This window comes from Chrysemys picta, chromosome 5 (assembly GCF_011386835.1).
Source record: "Chrysemys picta bellii isolate R12L10 chromosome 5, ASM1138683v2, whole genome shotgun sequence".
Taxonomy (NCBI): domain Eukaryota; kingdom Metazoa; phylum Chordata; order Testudines; family Emydidae; genus Chrysemys; species Chrysemys picta.
In genome coordinates, this window is record NC_088795.1 from 140,529,419 (window position 1) to 140,544,447 (window position 15,029).

Here is a 15,029-nt window from a genome sequence, read left to right on the forward strand (position 1 = left end):
CCTAGGGAACCCATTCCAGTGCTTCACCACCCTCCTAGTGAAATAGTGTTTCCTGATATCCAACCTAGATATCCCCCACTGCAACTTGAGACCATTACTCCTTGTTCTGTCATCTGCCACCACTGAGAACAGTCTAGATCCATCCTCTTTGGAACCCCCCTTCAGGTAGTTGAAAGCAGCTATCAAATCTCCCCTCATTCTTGTCTTCTGCAAACTAAACAAGCCCAGTTCCCTCAGCCTCTCCTCATAAGTCATGTGCTCCAGCCCCCTAATGATTTCCGTTGCCCTCCGCTGGACTCTTTCAAATTTTTCCACATCCTTCTTAAAGGGCTTGGCAGCCTGCTGTAGAGATGGGTGAAACTTTTTAGCCAAAGCTGCTTTTTGGGGGGGGGGAAAATGCAGATTTGGTGACAAAACATTTTGCCCATTCGCGTCAATTTTGCTGAATTGTTCGGTCTGGGTGGGGGATGGGGAGGAATCTGAAAAAAAACAAAGTTGATTTTTTTTTGGTGGTGATTTGAAGTGACTTTTGATTTCACCATTTCCTTGATTTTTAACAAACCCAAAAATGGTTTTTAAAATGGTCAAAATCGAAACAAAGCCGTTCAATTTTGTCAACACAAAATGGTTCATTTGACCCCAAATGAAATTTTTTCCACCATTTGATTCGCTCAAAATGTAAACAGTTTTCCGCTTTGGTCCCAACCTAAAGGCCAGCGAATTAAGACATCTCTTATTCACCCAGCTCTAGTCGGCCGCTGCTTCAAGCTAATGGAGGAAGTTCCACGCTAGAGGCTGACGCGTTTAGCGCAGCCGGTCCCAGGTTCAAACCCCCTCTCCCAGCACAAGCAGGGTTGGTTGTAAGCATGGCGGCCGGGGTGCCGGAACGGGGAGGGCTAGAGCCCCATCACTTTTTACCGGGGGGAGGGGGCAGAGAGGAGCAAGTGGGGGGCGGGGCCTCAGGGGAAGAGGTGGGGCGGGGCCTCGGGGAGAAGAGATGCCAGTGGCCCCCCTGCACTTTTAGGGCGCTTCCATCACACCTGTGTGGCACCAGCTATGTCCCATTAGCTGGGGGCAGTGGCACACTCATCAACCTCTTGAAAGTGACGGAAACACACATACCCCTGCTGTGGGTCACCCCCACACACACACACACGCACAAACACACAAAACAGGCAAAGCCCCAGAGGCTAGAAGCCGCATTTTGGATGAAGCTGCTGCCATGCGAAATTCAACTCCCCAGCCAGCCTGCGAGGGGGAATGATACTGGATAGGCGGTTCATCACCACCATGATGACGGGTGGGGAACTCACTGTCCCTGGACTGAGAACGTTCTCTGTTGATTTTGCAGGACTGGGGCAAGAAGGCCCTCAATTACCCAGTGCCCTGGGGAAAACACCGACAAGAAGTGGCCAGAGGGGTGCCGGCAGGGCTGGATCAACGCCCATTAATCAACGCAGATTTGCATGCGAACGGAAAGAAGTTTGCTTGCTTGAGCTGGTGGCATTGGGACCTGGCGCATGGAGTTGTAGCCCCATTCGGGGCGGCCCAGCCAGCCCACTGCCCTGACGGAGAAGCAGCTGGCCCACATTTCAGCGAGTGGCGCTGCACGCTGGCCCACAGGGTCACAGCACCACTCAGGTTTGGCCCGGCCCCTCTCCGTCACAAGGAGCTGCAGGATGAGACGCTGGTCCCAGCATGGCCAGCCCGGCTGCAGTGAGTGTACAATGTGGCTCTTCGTTGTCATTCCTTAGAACGCAGGGGCCCAGAAGTGCATCGGTGCATCGGTACACCTGTGCTGCTGGAAGCTGGCTAGTGCAGGCCCAGCCTCAGAGTGTCACAGCTAAACGCAAGGTGAAACAGACGCTTTGGCATAATTAGTTAGCACATTTCAAGGGACCGTTGGAGGTGAAGTGGCCTTTTAACACCCCTCCAGTCATAGGGAGGAGAGGAGGGGGGCAGCAGCGGGGCGGGAGGGGTTGTTAGTGGGTTACAGGATGTTGTAATGAGCCATAAATCCAGTGTCTCTGGTCAGTCCGTGATTTTGAGTGTCTAGCAGAGTAATGAATTTAAGCTCCCAGGCTCGTCTTTGGAAAGTTCCGGGCAGGTTTCCTTTGCGGATGAGGACTGAGAGGTCAGATACGGAGTGATCGCTTGGTGAAAAGTGTTCGCCCACGGGTGATGGGGTGTTTTTGTCTTTGATCATTTCCCTGGGTGAGTTCATTCGAGAGCGCAGTGATTGTCTGCTTTCACCCACATAGTGGTTATTGGGCATTTAGTGCACTGGATGACATACAGCACGTGTTGTGATGGGCATCTGTAGGACCCATGGATCTCGAAAGGTGTGTTGTGGGGGGTGTTGATCAGTGTAACAGTGGAGATATGTCTGCAGGCTTTGCAAGGGTTGTTCTGGCAGGATCTGGTGCCGCTTTCAGCTGGTGCGCCTGGGGCTAATATCCGGGGGGTATTAACAGGAGTGTCCTATGTAAAACACAGGAGATCACTGTCCCGCTCTACTTGACACTGGTGAGGCCTCAGCTGGAGCCCTGTGTCCAGTTCTGGGGGCCACACTTGAGGAAAGTTGAGGATAAATTAGAGAGCGACCAGAAGAGAGCAACAAAAATGAGAAAAGGTTTCAAAAACCTGACCGACGATGAAAAGTTAAAAAGACTGGCCATGCTCAGTCTTGAGAAAAGAAGATCTGGAGGATCTGAAAACCATTTTCATATATGTTAGAGGCTGGTATAAAAAGGACAGTGATCAATTGTTCTCCACATGCACTGAAGGTAGGACAAGAAGTCATGGGCTTCATCTGCATCAAGCGGGATTTAGGTTAGATATTAGGAAAAGCTTTCTAACGCTAAGGGTAGATAAAGCTCTGGAACAGGCGTCCGAGGGAGGCGGTAGAATCCCCATCACTGGAGGTTTGAAGAACAGGTTGGACAAACCCCTGTCAGGGATAGTCTGGGTTTACTGACTTCTTCAGGTCCCTTCTAGGCCAACCTGTCTATGATTCTGTACAACTTTTGCAGAGTCTAATGAGGTTCAGATCCAGGCCCATCTCTCTGCTAAAAACTTCTGGGAATCCAAAGGATGGTTGATCACATCGTGTTCACCGCCAGGGCTCAGCTCCCTAGCACTGTGCAAAGTAACGCGGATTGGGAAACATCATCCCAACTCTACCTATAACATGATGGGGTCTGAATTAGCTGTTTCCACTCAAGAGAGAGATCTTGGAGTCATGGTGGAGAGTTCTCTGGAAACATCCACTCAATGTGCAGCGGCGTCAAACAAGCAAACAGAATATTGGGAATCATTAGGCAAGGGATAGATAAGACAGAAAATATCATATCGCCCCTATATAAATCCCTGGTACGCCCACTTCTTGAATAGTGCGTGCAGATGTGGTCGCCCCATATCAAAAAAGATATATTGGAATTGGAAAAGGCAACAAAAATGATTAGGGGTATGGAACGGCTGCCGTATGAGGAGAGATTAATAAGACTGGGACTTTTCAGCTTGGAAAAGAGACGACTAAGGGGGGATATGACTGAGGTCTATAAAATCATGACTGGTGTGGAGAAAGTAAATAAGGAAGTGTCATAACACAAGAACGAGGGGCCACCAAATGAAATTAATAGGCAGCAGGTTTAAAACAAACAAAAGGAAGTATTTTTTCACACACCGCAGTCAACCTGTGGAACTTCTTGCCAGAGGATATTGTGAAGGCCAAGACTATAACAGAGTTCAAAAAAGAGCTAGATAAGTTCATGGAGAATAGGTCCATGACTGGCTATTCGCTAGGATGGGCAGGGATGGTGTCCCTAGCCTCTGTTTGCCAGAAGCTGGGAATGGGTGACAGGGGATGGATCACTACCTATTCTGTTCATTCTCTTTGAGGCACCTGGCACTGGCCACTGTCAGAAGACAGGATACTGGGCTAGATGGACCTTTGGTCTGACCTGGTCTGGCCATTCTTATGCCCGCAGCAGACTGCAGGGTAATGCTAGCGTTAAAGTCCAGGATAATGGGTTCACCGTGCAGGCCACATAGCACAAACAACACATTTAGCAGAATGCAGCCAAGAAATGCGAGAAATGCACATGCAACAGTGTCTCTTTACCGGTGACGGTGTCGAGCTCAGCTGTGGACGGTGTTGGCTCCGGAGGGGTAGGCGGCGGGAACAGTGGAGCGGCCCCAGGTGGAGGAATGTAGGAAACCTGCAGGTTGAGGAAGGCCTGGAGAACAAAGAAGGATCATTATAAAAGGCTCATATGCCAACAGGACTGAGTAGGTCATTACAGAACAAGTGTCAGTGATCTGAAGTGCATTGTCCCCTCCTCACGTTCGCCATGGATCATTCCAGCCTGAAAAAAATTGCAGAGTTAAATACATCACTGTCTTACCAGGTATTGCGCGTGCAACGCACCTACCCTGCTGTCCATCATCTCAAGGGCACACCTGCTAGGCTGTCCAGTGGCCCAGGTACATCCCAATAGGATGCACTTGCTGCGCAAATTAACGTACTAGGATGCTGAGCCTGCAAATAATACCTTTATCTAGCACTCGTCATCAGTCGTTCTCGAAGAACGTTACACAGGGGGTCAGTTTAATCATCCCCATTTCACAGAGGGGAAACCGAGGCACGGAGCGAACATAAGAGCATAAGAATGGCCATACTGGGTCAGACCAAAGGTCCATCGAGCCCAGTGTCCTGTCTACTGACAGTGGCCAATGCCAGGTGCCCCAGAGGGAGTGAACCCAACAGGTAATGATCAAGTGATCTCTCTCCTGCCATCCATCGCCACCCTCTGACAAACAGAGGCTAGGGACACCATTCCTTACCCATCCTGGCTAATAGCCATTAATGGACTTAACCTCCATGAATTTATCCAGTTCTCTTTTAAACCCTGTTATAGTCCTGGCCTTCACAACCTCCTCAGGCAAGGAGTTCCACAGGCTGACTGTGCGCTGTGTGAAGAAGAACTTCCTTTTATTTGTTTTAAACCTGATGCCCATTAATTTCATTTGGTGACCCCTAGTTCTTATATTATGGGAACAAGTAAATACTTTTCCTTATTCACTTTCTCCACATCACTCATGATTTTATAGACCTCTATCATATCCCCCCGTAGTCTCCTCTTTTCCAAGCTGGAGAGGGGAAGTGACTTGCTCAACCTCACCCACTAGGCCATGAACCGAAGCCACGTCTCTGGCATCCCAAGCCAGTACACTAGCCAAGGAGAGGACTCAAAAGTGAAAGGCTTAAAATGCTCCTACTGGCCTTCTTTTCTGAACTCATTATGGTGCGGCGAGTGAAAGCAACAGCTCTGTACTTGAAAGGGTTTCTGCCTTCTGTTCTCCTGAAAAATGATCGTTTTTACTGCACAGAAAATTCCCCGTTCCGTCCTCACTAAATGGTACATCCCCACCCCATCCCGCTTCCCCCAGCCCGTCAAGCAATAACAGAGCACTGATGCCGGCTGCTTTTTAGAGAATTTGAAAATGGGCTTGTGATTAAATAATCGGCCACTAGAGGGCAGCTCTAGACTGTTTAGTGTCTCTAAAGCCAAAGACTGGAGAAACTTCCTCGACAATGGAAAAGGAAGCAGGGCTGGAGGGACACAGGTGGACAAGGACTGGGAGCTAGTGGTGCATAGTGTTGAGGGACCAGAAACATGGGTTCTATTCCCAGTGCTTCTAGTGACTGCTATGGTACATTGGGCAGCTCCGCGTCTCTGTACTGTAGTCTCCTCATCTGTAAAATGGGGATAAGGCTGCCAACCTCCAAGAGTTTTTGAGAAGGCTTCTTAAAGTGCTCAGGCCTCCTTCGATGAGAAAGGCAAAGGCCCTATCCCTGGATCTGAACACACGTCACGGGCAAGGTTAGCTGTCAGAAAGGATCCACTGTTATTTATTCATTCACAGATTTTTTTCATAGATTCCAAGGCCAGAAGGGACCACTGTGATCATCCGGGCTGACCTCCTGCATCACACAGACCCTACGACTGTCCCAAAATAACTCCTCGCGCAGAAACACACCCACTCGTGAGTTCAAAATTGTCTGCGCTGGAGAGCCCACCATAACCCTGGGGGAACTGTTCCACTCATTAATTACTCTCACTGTTAAAAAGTTACACCTCATTTCCTGTCTGAATTTGTCTAGCTTCAACTTCTAGCCATCGGATCATTTTATACCTTACTGAAGAGCCCATGATTAAATATCTGTTCCCCAGGTAGGTACTTATAGTCTGTAATCAAGTCACCCCTTCACCTTCTCTTTGTTAAGCCAAATAGATGGAGCTCCTTGAGTCTGTCGCTATCAGGCAGTTTTTCTAATCCTTTAATCATTCTCGTGGCTCTTCTCTGAACCCTCTGCAATTTATCAACAACCTTCTTGAACCCTGCTCCAGAAGCAGCCACACCAATGATAAATACAGAGGTAAAATAACTTCTCCGCTCCTCCTGGAGAATCCCGTTTATGCATCTAAAGATCTCATTAGCCCTTCTGGCCACAGCGTCACACTGGGAGCTCACGTTCAGCTGATTATCCACCAGGACCCCAAATCTTTTTCAGAGTCACGGCTTCCCAGGATAGAGTCCCCCCGTCCTCTAAGTGAGGCCTACATCCTTTGTTCCCAGATGTAGACATTTATCTTCCGCGATATTCAAACACGTATTGTTGGCTTGTACCCAGCTTATCAAGCAATCCAGATCACGCTGTGTCGGTGACCTGTCTTCTTCATTATTTCCCACTCCCCCAATTTTTGTGTCCTCTGCAAACCTTACCCGGGATGATTCTATGTGTTCTTCCAGGTCACTGGTAAAAATGTCAAATAACACAGGCCTAGGCACTGATCCCTGCTGGACCCCCCTGGAAACGCACCCGCTTCATGAACATTCCCCATTTACAGTTACATTTTGAGACCGATCAGTTAGACTCAGACTTTAAGGCCAGAGGGGACCATCATGATCATCTAGTCTGACCTCCTGCACAGGGCAGGCCACAGAACCTCACCCACTCACTCCTGTAACAGGCCCCTGACCTCCAGCTGAGTCAGGGACGCCGGAATGGGAGGGGAACAGGGGGCCATGGCCCTCTCACTTTTCGCCACGGGCCCCGCCTCTCCTCTTTCCCCCAAGACTTCACCCCCTGGCCAGGCCGGCAGCTGGAGCCCGGGGCGGCAGCTCTGGGGAGCCACGGATCCTTCACCTGCCCTTGGCAGGGGCCCCGGGGGGCAGGGACACAGGCTGGGGGCTGCTCTCGGGCTCCCCCACCCCAGGCAGGCAGAGGATCCGTGGCTGTCCAGAGCTGCCTCAGCTCCCCGGCCAGGCTCCAGCTGCCAGCCTGGCCAGGGGAATGAGGAGAGGTGGGCGGGGCCACGGAGGGGCGGGGCCATGGAGGGGCGGGGCCTCTGCCCCCCTCCCCCACACTTTTGGGAAAGCTCACCGCCCCTGGGCTGAGTTACTGAAGTCCCAGATCATGATTTACAGACTTCAGGTTAAGAGTCCACCATTTACACAAGTTTAAACCTGCAAGTGACCCGTGCCCCATGCTGCAGAGAGAGGCGAAAAGTCTGTGACAATCTGACCTGGGGGAAAATTCCTTCCCGACCCGAAATATGGCAGTCAGGTGGACCCTGAGTATTTTGGTGAGATCCAGCAGCCAGACCCCTGGGAAAGAATCCTCTGTAGTAACTCAGAGCCCTGCCCATCGAGTGTCCCAACACCAGCCCCTGGGGATATTTGCAGATCTGCAGTCACAGATGAGCCTCATGCCCATGTAGTCAGTCTCCTCAACCATCCCCTCCATCAGCTTATCTAGCTCGGTCTTGAAGCCAGTTAGGTATTTTGCCCCCACTGCTCCCCTTGGGAGGCTGTTCCCGAACTTCACTCCTCTGATGGTTAGAAACTTTCGCCTAATTTCAAGCCTACACTTGTTGAGGGCCAGTTTATAGCCATTGGTTCTTATGTCCACATTGGCCCTTAACTTAAATAACCTCTCTCCTTCCCTGGTATTTATCCCTCTGATGTATTTCTACAGAGAAATCATATCTCCCCTCAGCCTTCATTCGGTTAGACTAAACAAGCCAAGCTCTCTGCGTCTCCTCTCATAAGGTAGGTTTTTCATTCCTCAGATCATCCTAGTAGCCCCTTCTCTGCACCTGTTCTAGTTTGAATTCATCTTTCTTACATGTGGGAGGCCAGAACTGCACACAGGATTCCAGATGAGGTCTCACCGGTGCTGTGTATAATGGTACTAACACTTCCCTGTCTCTACTGGAAATACCTCGCCTGATGCATCCTAGGACGGCATTCGTCTTTCTCACAGCTGCATCACATTGGCAGCTCATAGTCACCCTGTGGTCAACCAATATATCCATAAAAAGCAACAGAGAGTCCTCTGGCACCTTTAAGACTAACAGATGTATTGGAGCATAAGCTTTCGTGGGTAAATACCCCCTTCGTCAGATGCACCCACAAAAGCTTATGTTCCAATACATCGGTTAGTCATAAAGGTGCCACAGGACCCTCTGTTGATTTTTACAGATCCAGACTAACATGGCTACCCCTCTGATACTGACAGTATACCCATGTCTTTCTTCTCCTCTGTTGCTTCCAACCCATAAATCCCCAGCTTATGGTTGGCCAGCTTTTAATCCATTTAATGTGTGCCAACTTAACTTTACATCGTTCTATTTTTTTTAATCAAAATGTCATGCGGGAGCAAGTGAATCCCTTTACAGAAATCTACAGGTATTATTACCACAGCACCTAGAAGCCCCATTCATGGCCCAGGACCCCACTATGCAAGGCGCTGTACAAACACAGAACAAAAAGCCCCAAAGAGCTAACAATCTAAGCACATACCTCAGCAACTCAAACCAATGCCTAGATTGACTTGCAACCTGACAGAACATTGAATCTGCACTTGGAGAGCCAGTGGGGCAAGTGTGGGGAGGAGTCGTTCTGTTTTTCACAATTAAAACAAGCCTGAATCCCTGTTTTACGTGCAAATCGCAATGCACTGTCCGTGCCTTCAAGGCAGATCAAATAGATACCCAGACAGCTGCATCCCTGCTTCTCCTGGAAATGGAATCCATCGGGGGGAGGGGGGAAGGTGGTTGCCCCATCTGTACGAATAGCAGATTGCAACACCCTAAAATCTGGTGTATGCTAGATGGAGGATTTTATGCCAGTAACAATTCGCCCCCAAGATGAAACCTTATCAGCCAAAAAGAGAGTCACATCCTCTCTACTGTCCATCTGCAAACGCACTAACAAACTGCACCCGGGAAACAGGAACTTTCTACTGTAAATCCTCGGCTGTTGACACATTTTCTTCAACTGGGATCTTATCAGATATAACAAGGTGAGCAAGGCTAGGGACTTCCATGGAAAAGAACCGGGAGCCCCAGGGCAAAGGTATCCGTCATTCAATAGATGGCACTCGTCTTTCTGCTTCATTCTGGGCCGATGGCCCAGCGTGGCAGAGCTGCTCAAAAAGAAGAGACAAATGTGATTTTTATTTTAATTTGAAAAATGTTGGCCGGCTATAGGGGGAAAATGTCACCAAAAATTCCACCCGTTTTTTCCCTCAATGTTTTCAACTTTTGAAATGTGGTTGAAATTTTAACATTTGAAAAGATTTAACGAGCTCCAGGACTGGAAAGTGCAGTGATGCTGGAAGTGCCATGCTGGGGAGAAAGAGTAGATGGAAAAACAGGATGGTGCAAAGTAAGGAAAGGGATTGATTTTATGCTTTAGCCCAACACAAGTGACTGGGCTCAATGCAGGGGTCACTGGGTGACACTCTCTGGCCTGTGCCAGACAGGACGTCAAAGCACATGATCTAATGGTCCCTTCTGGCCTTAAACTCTAGGAATTTACAAACTACCTTCTCTCCCCGACGCTGGTTTTCCCGCTGCTGCTCCTCCTGCCATCTCAGCAGGCAAGTGACAATTGTTCTGTGCACCCACAACATGCCGAATTGGCACAACTGAACTGCTTTACCACCTTTACCCATTTTTTCACCCACTTACACCGGCTGTGAAAGTTATTATACAGCACCATTCAGAAGTGCCAACCCCAAATGTTCAGGTCAGGTCCCAAAAAGCATGAGACTGGTTTAAAAACCATGAGATTTTCATAAAAAATCATCTTTGTATTTGCCTGTGGGTCTTTGAACCTTTAGCAGGGCCTGCTTTCAGTCTTTTCTCTGCAACCACAAGGGCTATCCTCTCAGGGCCGGCTCCAGGGTTTGGGCCGCCCCAAGCAGCCAAAACAAAACAAAAAAAAGCCGCGATCGCGATCTGCGGCGGCAATTCGGCGGGAGGTCCTTCGCTCCCAGGCAGAGTGAGGGACCGTCCGCCAAATTGCCGCCGAATACCTGCCCCAAGCGGCAAAAAAAGGAAAACCCGATTGAGCTGCCGCCGAAGAAGAAGGGGAGCGAAGGACCCACCGCCAGAGACCCGGACATGCCGCCCCGATACTGGACGAGTGCCGCCCCTTTCTATTGGCTGCTCCAGGCACCTGCTTCCTTCGCTGGTGCCTGGAGCCGGTCCTGCCTGGCAGATGGGTAGAGATTGGAGGAGTGAGCGCTTTTGCATGCCCAAGCAATGCTGACCTTGCCCACCCAAAGGCTTAGCCATAGGTCGACAGGTTCAGGGCATCATCTAAAAGGGCCCACATCAGAGATCCAGTGATGATTTTTTCTAGAGCAATTACACAGTGGCGATGTGGAAAGGGGACAGGAATCACAAACAGGTGCACGCACACCGCACCCATTCCATGCCCGGATGTTTAATCCGTCTACTGAATTGTCCAGGGCCGCCCAGAGGGGGGGACAAGTGGGGCAATTTGACCCGGGCCCCGCAAGGGCCCCCATGAGAGTTTTTCGGGGCCCGTGGAGCGGGGTCCTTCACTGGCTCTGGGGGCCCCAGAAAACTCTCGCAGGGCCCGGGCCCCCGGAGCTTCTTCTGCTCCCTGTCTTCGCCGGCAATTCGGCAGCGGGGGGTCCTTCCGTCCTGGGACCCGCCGCCAAAGTGCCCTGAATCCTCTGGGCAGCCCTGGAATTGTTCACCAACCCTGCCCGTCCAGCCTCTGCTGTCCTCCTCCCACTGCGCAGTATTTTATCTCCCACTGAGATCAGTTCAGGTGAATGACGGGTTGATTGCAGAACTTCCCGAGGGCCCCCCCGCCAGTGCCCTTTTGCCAGTCTTGAAAACCAGTGACACCAAAGCTAACGCTCGGAGCCAGATTGTGCGTCAGCCGCTGGGGCGTCTCCTACACCCTATTCTATAGCCCCAGGGGTGGCAGCCCAAGGGTTTTCAAGCTGGGATTCGGGACCCTTCCCCCTCTTAGGGGTCACAAAGAGCTGTCAGGACTCACAACTACAGCTGCTTAGGAAATCGGTGACAAAAAGCTCTTTTCAGCAGAAGACGCAGCTCCAGCAAATCCAAAACGGCTTGTGGGAACGGGCCGTTCCGATGAGTTTCTTCCTACTCAGAAACATTGTGGAAAATACTGGGAATGTGTCAAAATGTTTCAAGATTTTGAAAATGAAAAACGGCGGGTTTGGGTTTAAAAAGTCTTTTTGCTTTGACATTTAAGCTAGTTATGGCCAAAAAAAAAAAAAGGAAATGGCCAATATTGAAATAAAACATTGTGATTGATTCAAACCGATTTTTTTTATTATTGTTGTTCTCATTTAATTTTTTATTTTTAGTTTGCCAAGGTTTTCGGGATTTCAACTTTTCACACCAATTCGGGCGGGAAATGTTTTCAGTATCTCGAAAAATGTCGTGGGACAGGAAATCCATTAACCAGCCGGCTCTCCTCGCTCTCTTCTGCCCCGGGTAAGTGATGGGGGTATAGGCTAGATGGGAGGAGAATTTCTAGGTGAAAGGGGGCCCTGGTGTGGAATAGCTTGAGAACAACGGCAGCTAACCCAGTGTTGAAAAATCTCATGAGATCTAAGATAATGTCATGATTTTTTATTACTTGGGTTTGCAATGTTGCCTCTCATTTTGGGTGCCTTCGTTTTTAGTTGCCCAACCTGAGACACTTAGGCCTGATTTTCAGGGCTGTTGTCCAGCCACAGCTCTAATGATTTTTTATTATTTGTCCCCTTGTGCTAGGCGCTGTACAAGCACAAAAGACATCACACTGGGCGCTCTTGTTCAGCTGAGTATCCACCACAACCCAAATCTTTTTCAGAGTTCCTGCTTCCCAGGATAGAGCCCCCAGTCCTGTAAGTGAGGCCTACATCCTTTGTTCCCAGATGTAGACATTTACATTAAAACCCATATTGTTTGCTTGCGCCCAGTTTACCAAGTGATCCAGATCCCATGAACTAGTGACCGGTCCTCTTCATTATTTACCACTCCCCCATTTTTTGTGTCATCTGCAAACTTGATCAGTGATGAGCAACAGAGGGTCCTGTGGCACCTTTAAGACTAACAGAAGTATTGGGAGCAGAAGTGAGGTTCTTACCCACGAAAGCTTATGCTCCCAATACTTCTGTTAGTCTTAAAGGTGCCACAGGACCCTCTGTTGCTTTTTACAGATTCAGACTAACACGGCTACCCCTCTGATACTTGATCAGTGATGACGTTATGTTTTCTTCCAAGTCATTGATAACAATATTCTAAACGTTTAATCATAGAACCATTTAACGTAAACATTTTATAGCATAAGGCCAACAACCGCCCCCAGTAGAAACGGTCCCACGCGATGACGACCTCACTGGAAACACGCCCGCTCATTTGCCGTTACATTTTGGACCTATCAATTAGCCAGTTCTTAATCCATTTCATGTGTGCCATGTTCATTTGATCTCATTCTAGTACTTTAATCGAAATGTCCTGCGGTACCAAGTCAAATGCCTTACCGAAGTCTAAGTCTATTATGTCCACACTATTACTTTTATCAACCAAAACTTGTCATCTCATCCAAAAAGGGTATCAAGTGAGTTTGACCGGATCCATTTTCCATAAACCCATGTTGATTGGCATTAATTATATCACCCTCCTTTAGTTCTTTATTAATCGCAACCAACATCAGCCACTCCATTATCTTGTCCGGGATCGATGTCAGGCGGACAGGCCTCTAATTACCCAGTCCTCCCATTTACCCTTTCAAAAAAATGGCACAAAATTATCTTTCCTCCAGTCTTCTGGAATTTCACCAGAGCTCCAACATTTATTGAAAATCAACATTAATGGTCCAGCCAGGGCCGGCTCCAGGCACCAGGCAACCAAGCACATGCTTGGGGCGGCACCTGGTAAGGGGCGGCCAATCTTGGGGTGGCGGGGGGCAGTGCGGCGCGGCATTCCGCGAGGGTGGGGGGGCGCTCCGGCGGCGCAGTGCGTGGCAGGGGGCAGCGCGGGGCGCAGCGCTCGGAGGGGGGGCGGCGTGGGGCGCGGCGCTCGGGGGGGGGGTTCCCAGCGGCGCAGCACTCGGCAGGGGGGCGGAGCTTGGGGGGGTTCCGGTGGCACGGCGCTCAGCGGGGGGGGGCTCCAGCAGCGCGGCGCTCGGCAGGGGGGCGGCGGGGGCCGCGGCGCTCGGGGGGGGGTTCCGGCGGCGTGGCGCTCGGCGGGGGGGGCTTGGCGGGGCAGCGCTTTTTTTGCTGCTTGGGGCAGCAAAAAATTTAGAGCCGGCCCTGGGTCCAGCAAGCTCTTCAGCCAGCTCTTTTAACACTCTTGGATCCAAGTTATCTGGACCCGCTCATTTAAAGATGCCTAACTTCAATCGTTTCTGTTTAACATACTCCAGAGATACAGTGGAATATAAGGAGTGTTATCATCCCCACAGGATTAGACTATATCATCTGTTTTTTTCCCAAACACAGAAAAGAAATATTTATTGAATACTTCTGCCTTCTCAGCATTATTATTGATAACTCATTTCCATCAGGAATGGACCAATACCATTGTCAGGATTCTTTTTGTTCCCAATATTTTTTTAAACACCTTCTTATTGTCCTTAACTCTGCTGGCCCCATGGAGGTCTCCTTGTGTCCCTTGGCTTCCCTTTTCAATTTCCTACAATTCCTCTTCTCAACTTGCTAGCCCACAGCTGCCCCTTTGAGAAGTTAGAGGTGTAGATGGACCCCAGTAGACTAACAGACAAATTCCGTAAGGAGGAACCCATAAACATTCACAATAACCCACGTGCTACAAAAGAGTCACCTGGGTTGCTGGTTGCAATGAGCCCTGGGAGCCATTTGGAAAAGATACACCACATTGGGAGTGATTGTATTGCTGCTGGCAAGCTCATGCCACCGGCCATAAAACTAAACCGGGATCAGAGAGGCAGCCAGCATTAGCTTCTAGTCTCCCTCCCCCCACAATTATTTTAAGCATCAGTGTCTTTCCATGAAGGCTTCCTTCAGTCCCAGCCCACCGTCATCAGCTCAGCATCCCACTGACTCATTCAGGTCACACACTACCACAGAGGAAAACAGAACCAGCACCACTGCAATCCAGCTTCCTGCTCTCAATCCCACAAAGAGCAGAATACTTCCTGCCTGACCACTGCACAAAACCAGAAGGGCTGACAGTCCTGCCACCTGAATAGATCGGACAGAGGGTGAGAAATAGGACACTCAGCCACAGAGAAATTAAGTGACTGTCTGTCACAAGGAGTTTGGGACAGAGCCAGGCATTGAATCCACATCTCCTGAGTCCCCCACCCATGGCTTAACCCCAGACCATCCTTCCTCTCAATGCCCTGTTAGCGCTTCTGTATCTCTAGCTTCTCCATCACTGGGGTCTTTACAGCAAGATTGGCTGTCGCTGTCTCTGTCTCAAACACATGCTCTAGATCAACCACAAATGATGAGCGTCATCCAGGATTGGCTGGTTGAGGTTCTCTGGCCTGTGTCCCACAGGAGGTCAGATGAGATGGTCACAGTGGCCCCTTCTGGTCTTCCAAACCTTGCCCGCAGATGTTACATTTCCTAAAGACACGGGGCCCATGACGCACTGTGGCTAAGACATGCCTTTCAGGAAACAGGACTGCTAGCT

The 15,029-nt window shown here is 49.8% G+C and overlaps 1 protein-coding gene across 13 annotated transcripts in view; it reads right to left on the reverse strand.

The window, feature by feature from the left end:
• Window positions 1-15,029, reverse strand: part of DYSF (dysferlin) — a 291,329-nt gene that overhangs the window by 210,208 nt on the left and 66,092 nt on the right. For all 13 annotated transcript variants that reach the window (XM_065597358.1, XM_065597356.1, XM_065597357.1 and 10 more), the window contains exon 5: window positions 4,124-4,238. In XM_065597358.1, the coding sequence (XP_065453430.1) occupies window positions 4,124-4,238 (115 nt within the window). The remainder of the gene's footprint in view (window positions 1-4,123; window positions 4,239-15,029) is intronic.